Genomic DNA, 12,545 nt, shown 5'->3' on the forward strand with positions numbered 1-12,545 from the left:
GCGGGGTCGCCATGCCACAGATCTGACCAGGTTGCATCCCCTCCATATCTCCATAGAGATGAATAAGTTTAATGCCATAGATAAAGTAACCTTTTTTTTTTTTACATTTCCAGTGTTGCAACAAACAGTTCAAGGAGAGCAGGAGAATAAAGACAAAATCAGTAACTATTAAAAACATATTTAAGTATAACACATCCCTGTGTAAATAAACAGAATGGACAGAATAAATAGAGGGTAAAGTGACTTGAGTGTCTTATAATATTATGTACCTTTAGTGGCTTTGATTGTAGACTCAATATGTAATAGTCATGGCAAAGCAATAACAGCTTCATGGAAGAAAGCAAGTGGCAGTCCAGAAAAGTGACATGGTGCACATTTGTTTGTTGGTGAAATTGTCTATTTAGGTACTAGGCCTCCATGTAGTAGGGCATTTGTAGAGCACATGTCTGTAAAGTCATGTTTTTGTGATTTTAATGCATTTTTTCCTGTTGTGTTTCCTGTCCTGTTAAACACTTTGAATTGACTTTTGTACGAATTGTGCTCTACAAAAAAACTTGCCATGCCAACTTAGGGCAGTGCCAGTGATGCCCACCCAGTCCTCTAGTCTCTGTAAGAGGATCCCATGATCGACAGTGTCAAAAGCAGCACTCAGATCTAACAGAATTAAGACTGAGGCTTTGCCCGTGTCAGTGTTCAGGCGGATGTCATTTGTCACCTTGACAAGAGCAGTCTCAGTGCTGTGATGAGGTCTAAAACTTGACTGAACAACATCAAATGAGTTGTTTATTAAGAGGAAATCTGTGAGCTGATGGTAAACAACCTTTTCAAGCACTTTGCCCCAAAATGGCAGATTAGAGATGGGCCGGTAATGACTCAGTACTGCAACATCAAGACTGCTCTTCTTTAGGAGAGGCTTTATGACCACAGTTTTCAAAGACATTGGGGATGTTCCAGATTGAATAGACATGTTAACTATGTGAGTGAATGGTGCTAACAAACTGTTCAGCACAGACTTTAGAAATCTGGAGGGTCACACATGGAGGTAGCATGTAGATGAACTCAGACTGGTGATGATATCATGGACAGTTTTGTCAGTTACAGGAGCAAAGTAAGTGTCAAGTAAATAACACCCCTAATTATTTCCGTTGGTCGTTGGTACATTTAACACATTTTGCCCTATCTATGACCTTTTCTATTTTATCTTACAACAACAGTTACTTACTTACTAAAGCAAGTGAAAACATAACCCTGGAAAAGGTGAAAAAGACAATAATAACTACCTCTCCCTCAAACATTTTGTTCTTCTTCAAAGGAATACCAAAGAACTTTATAATTATCTTTATAGCACAAAAAAGGTTTCTCAGCAACAGTACAGAGGTTGTAATATGCTGTTTGCACTCTGTATTTACCCAGATAACATCCACTCTTAATTCTACCTCCCAGTGTGTATAGTCTGTGGTAAAGGGCCTTTTTGCACTACTGGTTTACAGGATTAAGTGTGGTGATTTATGACCTTAACTATCCTGCTATGCCACTATGGTTGCCAGGTCAGAAGCCCTGTTGTCTTTTTACTCTCTCTTCCTCCTCACTCAGGTCTACAAGCCAGAACACAGTGCAGAATTTATGGGAATGCTTCTATGATAGGCACATCTTGTTTATGTGAAATGCTATCTTGCAGAATGTTAATGCGGTACCACATGAAAGCAGTAGCAGCTCAGTCATCCTTTTTGGAAGTAAATTCTCTCTCTTGACAGAAGTGTGGCCATAATTGCACTATTTTGTGTACTTGGCAGGAGTCAGACTTGTTATGTACACTTCAAATTGAGGTCTGGGTGTTTTTCAGCCAATGTCTGGTGCAGTCTACAGGGGTCAAAGCTGGACTGGCAGGACTAAATGAACCACAGAATGTTGCATCATAAGTCTTACCATTGTTCATATATAGATAATTGTGTATGTACTTAAGAGTGAGATACCATTGTCAGTCTTAGTGTAATTCATGCACAGGATACATAAAGCATGATTTGTATTATATGTGAGGAAGTACTGAGCTCCCAAAGAGCTTGTTACCTCAATGTGAGTCAGTACAGTTGGATGAGTGCAATATGCAAGCCATCTCAATGACAACTTTATGGGAAAATTGGGTCTTGTTTTATGACTTTTTATATAGCTACCACTTACAAAAAGTTACAGTTGATAATAACGCTCAACATTTACACTCATCACAAACATTTAAAGTTGTTGTTTATGTTAGCACACAGTGAGCCATTGTGGCATGTCTCCTCAAATCTATAATCACTTTGTTTGTTCCACCTTCACAGCGTTCTTTTCATTTATCGTAATACTTGTTTGTTCCACCTTCACAGCGTTCTTTTCATTTATCGTAATACATTCATTTTATGACTCCAAATGTGATCTTTTATAAGATTTTAATTATCTTCTCAGTCTCTGTGGAATGCTCAAACAAGTGCATGGTTGTGAAAACAACACATCAAAGTATAATGCATAATTTAATGTTAATATTTCAATGTATAAACAGACATACAGTATTCGCCTTACAATGTCCCGTCAACTGGTTCCCTTGGTCCATACAGTCATATCAAAATGTTATAGCCGCCTCAAAAACAAATCTGGATTTGTGGCTTGTTTCATTCACTCCAGTTTCAGTAATCCTGCATATAGTATAATATAGTATAGTATGATCAAATATGTCATCATATTTTTGCTGACAAAAAATAAAAAACAAAAAATCATAGTCATAATAATGACTAAATATTTGATCAAATCACATACTTTTTCAATTCAGTATATTTTTGTAAAGCCCAAAATCAGTTGCTCAAAAGCCTTTTTGAAAATAGTTGATTTTATCAGCAGAATGTTGCAGAAAATCAATGAAACAATGTGACCTGTAGATAATTTGATTGACCAGTAGATATGTTTGTAGACAAAGAGTACAGATATTTTTGGAAATATTAAAAACTAAATGTGAAATAAGTGAAAAGAACAAGACTAATTTCAAGTTCCTCTTCTATTTTAAGTTATACAAGAGGAAATACCATGACTAACGTGTCCAAAGTAAAATTATGTAATAAATGTCCAATACAATTATGATTGGCACTTACTTACAAGTTTAAGGATTTGTTTGGCCTGTAGATTTTATTAGACTGGTATAGGGTTAAACGGGAATGAGATTTTTAATTTAATATATAATACAGTATGTGTGTAAGTAAACTATTTTATATTAAACATTTTGACTGTGCCATTGGCTCTTTGATTTCCCATTACTTAGTGCTAAACAGTGAGCCTTGTTGTCAGCTTTATAGTACATGTTACCTCGCAATGGGAATTAAATTACCAAGAAAAACTCCACCACCACACACGTTTACTTAATTTGTAACATTTACTCAGAAAGAAAAACCCATTGGAATGATAATAATTTTCACAGCCACATGCAGACTGTAACTGTACCCAAGCAGGCCCTAATTTTCTGTCATAATATAAAAAAGTCCAGTTGGACATTGGGCTGACCTTTGAACCCCGGCTCCAGTGACACTGATGTTTTCCACTGAAATGTCCATAACAAATTCCGCTCCACTTAGACTTAATGTATTTTGTTCGGGTTTAGATTGGTTCTGATGTGTGTGAAAGCGTAGAGGCCAGACGTGGGGCTTTGTGGTGCAGAGCTGCTCGTTTTATCAGGAAAGGTGTTCTTCATTTCACATCGGCTTTGGCATTCGTACAGTCGGGCACACGTCAGTGTATTGTTCCTGGAGAAATGTCAAAAAAATGTAAAGAGTTGAACAAGATGTTGAAACAAATGGGCACTGCTTCCTTCAACTCTTCTCCATGTATGTTTAAACCAAAAATGGCATAGGTGTCATTGATACCTTTAAAAATAATACACACAATCCAAATATCTCATTTCAGCCTTTGTTTTTAGCATTAGTTGTTTTTTGTATCCTTGATTTCATATTCTTAAAAGCTTAATTGTTTTTACATTATTGATATTACATTTACATTAATGATAATATTTGTTTACACATAAATTAAACTAAACAACAAAAGACTTACAAAATATACAGCACATGCACTGCTCTAACCTCACTCTTTAAGGTAAATGAGGGATCTAAGGTTTATCTCTCATCTCAGACAAATATGAACAAAGTGGTTAGGTAGAAATAATGGGAAAGGTAATTTAAGGTTGCATACTTCCTTTGGGATATTTTTCTTGGAACAGTCTTAAGTGCTTTATTCACTTCAAACATTTTACATGAGAAAAATGTGGACAGTAGTGATCCCACAAACAAACATGAGCAGACAGTCGTTCTGTAATGATAATATGCGATCTCCAAACTGGATGTGAAGGATGGCCTGAGGAGGCCGACCACAGAAAAGCAGCAGCGGGGGCCGCGGGGGGATGAAGGGATGAGAGCGGATGAGCTGGATTGGACACACTTTGGCTAAATGGTGACTCTGACCACAGCGAGCATTACCTTACCTCTCCTGGAGGACTCAGTGCTGCCCGGGTGGGATAGAATCACACGTGACCCCTGGGCCATTTCAATGTTCTTCCTAAGTCTAAGTTGCCCTATTAGTTCTGCTACTACATGACCCACACTGGCCCTTTTGTTCAGTTGATTGACTGTAAGATCTACGCTCTCAGCTTCCATCTCAAAGTGTGTTATTTATGAGCAGCAGCATGACCTCAGTGAGATCCATGTTCTTTCTATAGGTCTCGAAATGACTTAAACATTTGTATGGGTCGGGGCTGCAACAATTATTTTACTATTCAATTGATCTTGGGATTCTTCTTTTAATTCATTGATTAGTTGTTTAAATCATGTAAGACTTGTGAATAGAAATGTATTTTTTCATAACAAATTTTTTGCCAGAAAAAGCTAAATTGACGTTGCTTAAGAGCATGTTGACCGCGTATATTTGCAGACCTGAGTCATTTTGATGCACTTGCTTACTATTCCTCTCAGCACATGGCTTCATTTGGAGTTTGTATAGTATTATTTTGATTACTAAATGAGTTGACAATCATCTCAATATTTGATCAGTTGTGATTAATTGATTAACTTATTTCAGCTCCAGTTTGGGTCTGTCAAATAATAAAGCTCGATGCAAATATGAAATGAATGAAGGGCCTTGTTCATTTATCTACCGCAAGGACACTGAAACAATATTTTTAAATTTTGCAGCTTCTGTATGAATCACAAACAAATGTTGGATTGACTGACTTTAAATAAAACAGAAGGCTTTGGACATTTTCACACGTTCCAAACTGTCCCTTGGTACAAAATGGGACACGCTGGCTTCAGGCCCTACAAGATCTTCCCTAATGAAGTGTCCTTTGTTGTCTTGTTTGTTTGATGGTCATTTTACAACATCACATCCCCCACAGATCGTCTCATCTCCCCAGACGTGAGTCATTTCAGTTTCCAAATACCAGTCTTTGTCATCCTCTACTACTTTTTAATTTACTCCTTTAATGCTCTTACCATTGTTTTCTTTGCATCTTCACATGTGTAATGTCTTTGATCTGACCACGTTTGTCTAAAATACCACTTGTGTCTTTCATGTTCAAAGACGCCCAGTTTAAACGGGACATCGCGAAGCCCTGACATCACTGAGCGTCTGAGGCTGCTGGAGCAGGAAGTGTCCCGTTACCGAGAGGAGTCGGTCAAGTCCCAGGCCGAGGTGGACAGGCTCATGGGGGCTCTGAGGGACGCTGAGACGGACAGATCATTTAGGGACAAAAAGATATCTGACCTGGAGAGGTGAGGAGTTATAAGACGGATAAAGATATCTATCTACAGCAGAGACAAGTATCAATTTAAAGATGTGATGTTTATGAATGAACTAGTTAGGAGTGGGCGATATTGACAATTTTTTCTGTTTCAATATTCTTTTAGTATGCTTTTTTATTAATATTTCAATGATATAATGCAAATCCAAAATGCTTAAATGTTTTAGTTGAGGGTTATATATCAGACATATGGGAAAAGATTATATAACGACCCATTAAAGTGCAGAAATATCACATTCTACTTATTTGGTTTGCGACATGAGGGGTTTTTTTCATTTTTTTTTTTATCTGCTTTTTTGCTGCATAATTAGTTTAGAAGTGGAAAATATTCACAGTTTTACATCGCAATGTTAACATGTTTTCATTTGTTCTTGTATATCCCTGTCTGCAGACCTGGGTAAGTAGGAACATTGATACTTCTCATCTTTAAATCATCTACCTTCATTTCATAATAATCCTCTGCATCTTCACTAAGGCTTGTAGCTCAGTTTTGCCTCTTTATGCCCATCTGAATCCTCTCCACAATATTGATGAACATATCATTTTCAACTCTGCAACATACAACATGACTATAATACCTTTCTGTAGCCCACAAGTCTTAATGGCTCATTTACAACCTTCCCAAGTATAAGAGTGGAAAACTTTACAATGCCTTAAATTTGATTCCCACATTTCTTACTTTTGACAACCCCACTGGGACAATAAACATGCCATGCTAAGTAGGCAACAACCCTGTTAAGATTCTTAATACATGTTTATATTCCTTTACCTACAACGCTCACTTTAATCAGTTGTGTTGTCTTTTTATGCTGAATGTTTAAGGGGATTTTCCATAAACTTTGAATGTACTATTGTACCTACATACTGTAAATAGTACATTTTTTTCACGTTATCAAGGCTTGTATGTGGTGTTATACTGGTCCAAACTCAAGCTGTTAATCTGCTGTATTTATTACTGGCGGGATACGACTCAATTATCAACTGATTTATGGATTAACAAGCAGTGATAGTGGGCTACGTGTGATGCGGCTTTGTAGCGGTGCAAACGTGTTGATTACTACTGACAAAATCCTTCCCACTGACAATAACATGGCCCTAGCTTTGGCCCCTTCAGGTGTGCCAGATATTAGCTGTGGTTTGTAATGGTTTAGGATGGATCGAAACTGGCAGTGTGCGCTGGATCCGAGCATTTCCTTCCTCATTTATGACCCGTTTTACAGACTCCACTCTGGCACAGGACCACTGTGCTGAGTCAGAGCCTATTACACCACACTGTATTTCACTAAATAGTATTTTAGCTGTTTAAAAACTAATCCAAGGCATCATTTTTTAGTAGGCATGACCATGAGCGCTTCTGTGAGATTGGCCCGAGTTACAAACGTTAAACTGCATTCAAAACACATACAATAACAGTTTATTAACATTAGAACTAGTATTCTCATGTTGTTTTATATTCACATTAATAAGAATACTGTAGTTTCATATTAATACATCATTATATGCTGTTGGGTTTTTGTGTTTTCCCTTGATTAGATTTCTAGACACATGAAAATCCCTTCTAATCAGACTGTTACTGTTGGAACAAGGTCACAAGGCCAATTATCTTCTATCATTGTGTGAAATAAACGGAAAAAGATGAGGGAAGGCACACATTCAGTATAATTTCCATCATTATAGTTGGCAGCACGACTGAATTGGATTAGTATTAGCCAAGTATTTAGGTCATCATAAGATTATTTGAAAACATTTACACAGAATCTTGTGTGGAACCCATTTCTTTTTTCCTGCTTTAATGGAATAGTCTTCTTTTTCAGCCCAGTACCAATGAGTTCCTGACTAATTGCATGGAAACACTGGCCACAGAAATAAAGCCAAATAAATAAATAACATCAGAACTGAGCATTTTTATAGGTGATGTTGTAGTTATTCATTTTTGTGTTATTTATTACCGATAGTCATGTTTTTCTGCACGCAATAATTTGGACAAACAGTCTAGAATTAAACTATTTCTATCACTATTAAGTTATTTTATTTAAGATAAGATAAGATATTCCTTTATTGTCCACACATGGGGAAATTTCATTGTTGCAACGCAGGTAGATACAGAGGAAAAGGACAGATAACTTATAGGAAGTTTAAAAAACACTCTTAATAGAATAAAACTCTTCTAAACAAAAACTCCTCTAGACAAAACCTCTCAGTTCTTAATAAGGAATGGAGGGGAAAAATAAAGATAAAATAAAATAAAAACAGCTAGCGTAAGACAAGATAATACAAATAATAATGGAAATTTCAGACATAACCTTGCACGCTGGATAGCCTTTTGTTTTGAGGTTTTATTCAAATGAGTGAATTAAGAGTAATAGGAATAAAGAATAAATAATCTGGCTTCCTTCAAAGGTTATTATTATTATGCCGTTAAACTTTATATACCCAGATCAGTGCAATGAGAATGCACAACCGTTTCCAGCAACAACCTACTTTATATTCACAGTTTCCCACATTCAGGTTTGGGAGCGGCCTGAGGTGACCGCAGCTTCCTGTCATTGGGCGCTCTTTCTCTACAGCTAAACCTCACTTTCCCTTTAAAGATAACACAACTGTAATTCAGAGAAAACAGTCAGAAAATAGAAGAGCGAAGAGACAAAAAATATGTGACTCCACGAGAAAGAAAGCTGCGCATTGACAGCCAGAATTGAATCAGAGTCGCTTGTGTTGGACCGCGGAGAGAGGGAGCGCTCCAGAAAGGAAACGTGAAAAATTACTTACTACACTCCATTTAGAGGGCTGAATTCATGTGCGTGCTGCCTCGCTAATAAATGTCACCGCTATAATATATATCCCCCCTTCGTGAATTGAATCATTTAGAAATCAACAAATCACAAATATCGTCCCGACTTTCCGGCCAAACTCGAATACTTGTTGCTCGCACACCTCATTTGCCTTTCCATTGATCAAAACACTTACCTCATTGCTGGTGCTGAAGGCTCGACGAGGGCGTATCATTTCTGGAAAAGCACCAGTGCGTCTGTTGGTTTTTACACCTGTGCCTGTAGTGACTCTGACTGATAGGTGATATGCCCTCATGGCAAGTGTGCTCTCTATGGACATGCCTCAGAGCTAATACAAACATTCACAGAAACATCAAAGATCAGTCGAAACGGCCTGGTTCCCACCGCTGCCCAGACGCACACTCCCATACATTGACTTTTTCCAGATAAATCATAATCTTTATCAGGCATTTTGAAAAGCTGCACACTGATAACTAGAAGGGGTTTTGAAAGCAGCCATTACAAGTGTAAATATTGGTACAAAAGTCAAGTACTCCTACTTAATCTTTTGTTATAAATATGAAGAATGTCTATTAAAGTCCCTGTGAAGCTCCTCCAGTTGTTATCACGCTATCCCAGCATGCACCACCAAACTCCGCAGTGGGAGGGATTGTATTGATTGCATTGAAACTAATGGCATAAAAAAAAAAGGATTAAAAAAGCTAGAACCTTTTACAAGCTTGACAATTCAAAAACCTTATTAAGTATTATGTGAGAGAGAGTAGATAGTAGAAGAAAACATGTCTTGCATAATAAAAATATAAAGTCAAACTAATGATTTTAGGGTGTTTATTACATAGACATGAGTTAATTAGCCTCAGCTTCATATTAGTTAATACAAAGATTTTTCACACTTTCATCACGTATGTGTGTACCTGTACGTGTACGTACAGGGTTTTATAATAAAGTGTATTTCTCCAGAGACACTTTTTAATGATATTTAGGGCGCAATCTGTGCAATCTGTCTGTGCCAGCCGAGGGCCACTAATGTTAACCTGGTTAGTTTTTAAGATTGAATTTAATGTGAAAGATGAACTCCAAAGGCTACATTTCAAGATAGTTGCCATTCATTACTGCTGAATCTCCGTCGTGTGTGTGCAGGAGCTCTATACAGTCAATAAATAAATGTATATTAATTATTCATCATCCTGGCTATTTTTACAACATAAAATTAGCCTGAAAGTCCCACTGACACATAGGGCGTTTTAGGGGCCGTGACAGCAGATATTTGTGCGCATGTGGGGGTGTCTTGTCAGAGGTGCCCAGAGTCAACAGTGCAGTGTGGATGTAGAATAATAATGTGGGCGAGGTGAACAGCTGCGTGGTCACAGCTTGTTTACAGTGTCGGAGAGTTCTCTTAAGCACTAATTTGTCACTGTCAGCTCCTTCACACTTTCCTCAGGTTTTTGTGAGTCTGAATGTGTGGACATGTGTGTTGCTACTGAGGCAGTGCTGTGCGTCACTGTCTGTAGGTTATGGCTGTTTATAGGTTCTTTGCCGCTTTATAGAAGATCTAAGGCATGTACCATCTTTTTTCATTTCATTTCATTCATTTCTTTGCCTTTAATGGTTTGTAATTGTTGATTGATGTGAACGTTTTACTCTATTTTCAGTTTCTAACATTTCTCCTCCCCATTAAGAAATTGCAAACAAAAAAGCCCAAATTGCCATTAAATTATGACACACACAAAAGCAAACACTGAAATGCATTGAATACAGTACCATATATAATATAGCTGGTTTCGAACACTTAATGACACTTTACATTAATGCTGCAGGATACATCACAAGCGACTCGAAATCGCAAATTGCTCGTAATTAACAACTAAATCTGCAATCAAGGAAAATATCTTATATCTTAATATCTTATCTTATAAAAGCTGCTAAACCTGCAGTTTAGACCTCTACAAACATGAAATGCATGTGCTTTTTGTATTAGTTTAGCAGTTCAAATTTCAATCTTCTCTCAAACGTTGACGCTTCTGGACGTATTTAAAATGTGCACTTTGAACAAAATCCACCTATTAAAACTATTAAAGTAAATCGCAAACAACAAAAGCAATGTTTGTTAACAGAAAATTGAATACTTTGACAAAATTGTTCGGTCCATCTTCATTGCATTATCATTCGTCACGCTTGGTGGTGGTTTCGGGTCATTGAAGGGACATCACAACAGTATGCATTGGTCAGATCTCACCCAGACTAACTCTAAATGCTGCTTTATGTATTTAATATTAGTTAAAGAGCACCTGAATTTCTAATATAATCCACACAACACTGTTTACTGCTTGCACCATTTGAAAGAGCAGGGTTATCAGTGGCTGAACAGAGCATGCACACTGTTAAAAAACTGAAGTCATTTGCTGTGCACTGTAATGTCATTTCTCTGTTACTCGCCTCTCATTTCTATTCCTCTGCAGTGTGTCATTATACTTGCATGTGCTTGTGTCTGCATCTGTTTGTGTTATGTTGTTGAATGATTTACACAGCAGCGTCTCACCAGCGTCGGTCATGTCTCGTCTTGTCCTGGTCTTCTCCGGCACCGGGGCTAGACATGCACATGCTCTTCCTCGCTTGTGAACTGCCCGGATACTTCTGAGCTTTTCCATCTCATACAATGCTCACGCAAAGATTTCATTTTGATTTGTTTCATACCAAGCCCACAATTATTTTATTGAATTTGATTTTAGAGTCCATATTGAGCACACGGTTAAGGTTAGATCGTCATATTCTTCTATTTCTGTTTCCTCTAAAGGCAAATCAAATCTCCCAACATCCAGAAGCAGAGTAATCCAGCTGAGATGAGACGGGATGCGGTGCCAGATGGACACGCATATCCTCATTCGTTATCGCAGGTTGGTATTTTAAATTGTTCTGTCTTTCTTTAACTTTTTGCATTGTATGTGCCATTCCATACACTAAAAGCTTAATGAAAAAAGACAGGTATTTAGTAGAGCAACATCCACACCCAGAGTGAAATGCCTGGAGGGATCCCAAATGACTGAATTAAGCTGTTGAAGATTGCATTTTTTATATACGGCTTCGGGCGATATAATTTGTAGGCGTGTTTACAGAGTGTCACGAGTGTCAGCAGAGGCAGAGGCAGCTTGCTCCTCTGTATGTATCGGGCCAGTGAGTGCGGTAGTGTTAATATGGAGAATGTGGACCTGCCAGGTTTTCCCCGCGAGGCCGATGAAGTAGAGTACACTTCTCTGTATCCCTCTGCCAAATGAAGTGCGAACCTCTCTCTCTCTCGCGCTCCGTGTACTATTTTGTTATTTCTGTGCGCGCTGGCAGGCAACATCTCACATCCGATTCCTGTATTAAACCGTGTCTGGGCAGGACACATTTACGGTATATTACTAAAACATGGAAGAATTAAAGTCGCAGAGAGACTTGTAAAGGGGAGTGATAGGCTGATATAGAGTGATGGATGTTGTCTGTTAATAAAAGGTATTTTAGAGAGCGGTGGAAAAGTGTTATTTGGGGTATGTATTTCACGTCCTGTAAAATATTGACACAAGGAAATAGTGCTGTTAAAACATATGGTCTTCAATTTTAAGTCAAGCGTTATATGAGCTTTGGAACACGAATTCAAGGTCCTCTGAGGCTAAAGCTGATATACAGGAATAACATTAAGAACACAACCAAGTATGTTTTTGCAGTGGCACCTGTTAGTGGGCGTAATGTGCACTATTCACTGAACAATGTGGCCTTAAAGTTAAAGAAAAGTTTACGGATTTAGTAAGTTGTGATGACTAGATTGAGTGTTCTCGGTTTGCAGTGTTCCGTATTGTTAAAAAAAAGTTGTATGTAAGATTTGGAATCGGCAAAACAGAAAAAAAAAGCTGCCGTATTAGTTATCCAGTCAGCCATCTCTTCCTTTCCATCTCCAGTTTTATCTT

General features: G+C 37.8%; 1 protein-coding gene across 1 annotated transcript in view; it reads left to right on the top strand.

Annotated features, from left to right (window-relative positions):
• LOC140363606 (ERC protein 2-like) overlaps window positions 1-12,545 on the top strand; it is a 99,514-nt gene that overhangs the window by 36,328 nt on the left and 50,641 nt on the right. Inside the window, exons 10-11 of the mRNA XM_072450239.1 lie at window positions 5,590-5,780; window positions 11,396-11,495. Coding sequence (XP_072306340.1) covers window positions 5,590-5,780; window positions 11,396-11,495 — 291 coding nt within the window. The remainder of the gene's footprint in view (window positions 1-5,589; window positions 5,781-11,395; window positions 11,496-12,545) is intronic.

Source organism: Eucyclogobius newberryi, unplaced genomic scaffold, assembly GCF_026437365.1.
Source record: "Eucyclogobius newberryi isolate DKJ021-1_F unplaced genomic scaffold, fEucNew1.0.hap1 SCAF_17, whole genome shotgun sequence".
Lineage (NCBI taxonomy): Eukaryota > Metazoa > Chordata > Actinopteri > Gobiiformes > Gobiidae > Eucyclogobius > Eucyclogobius newberryi.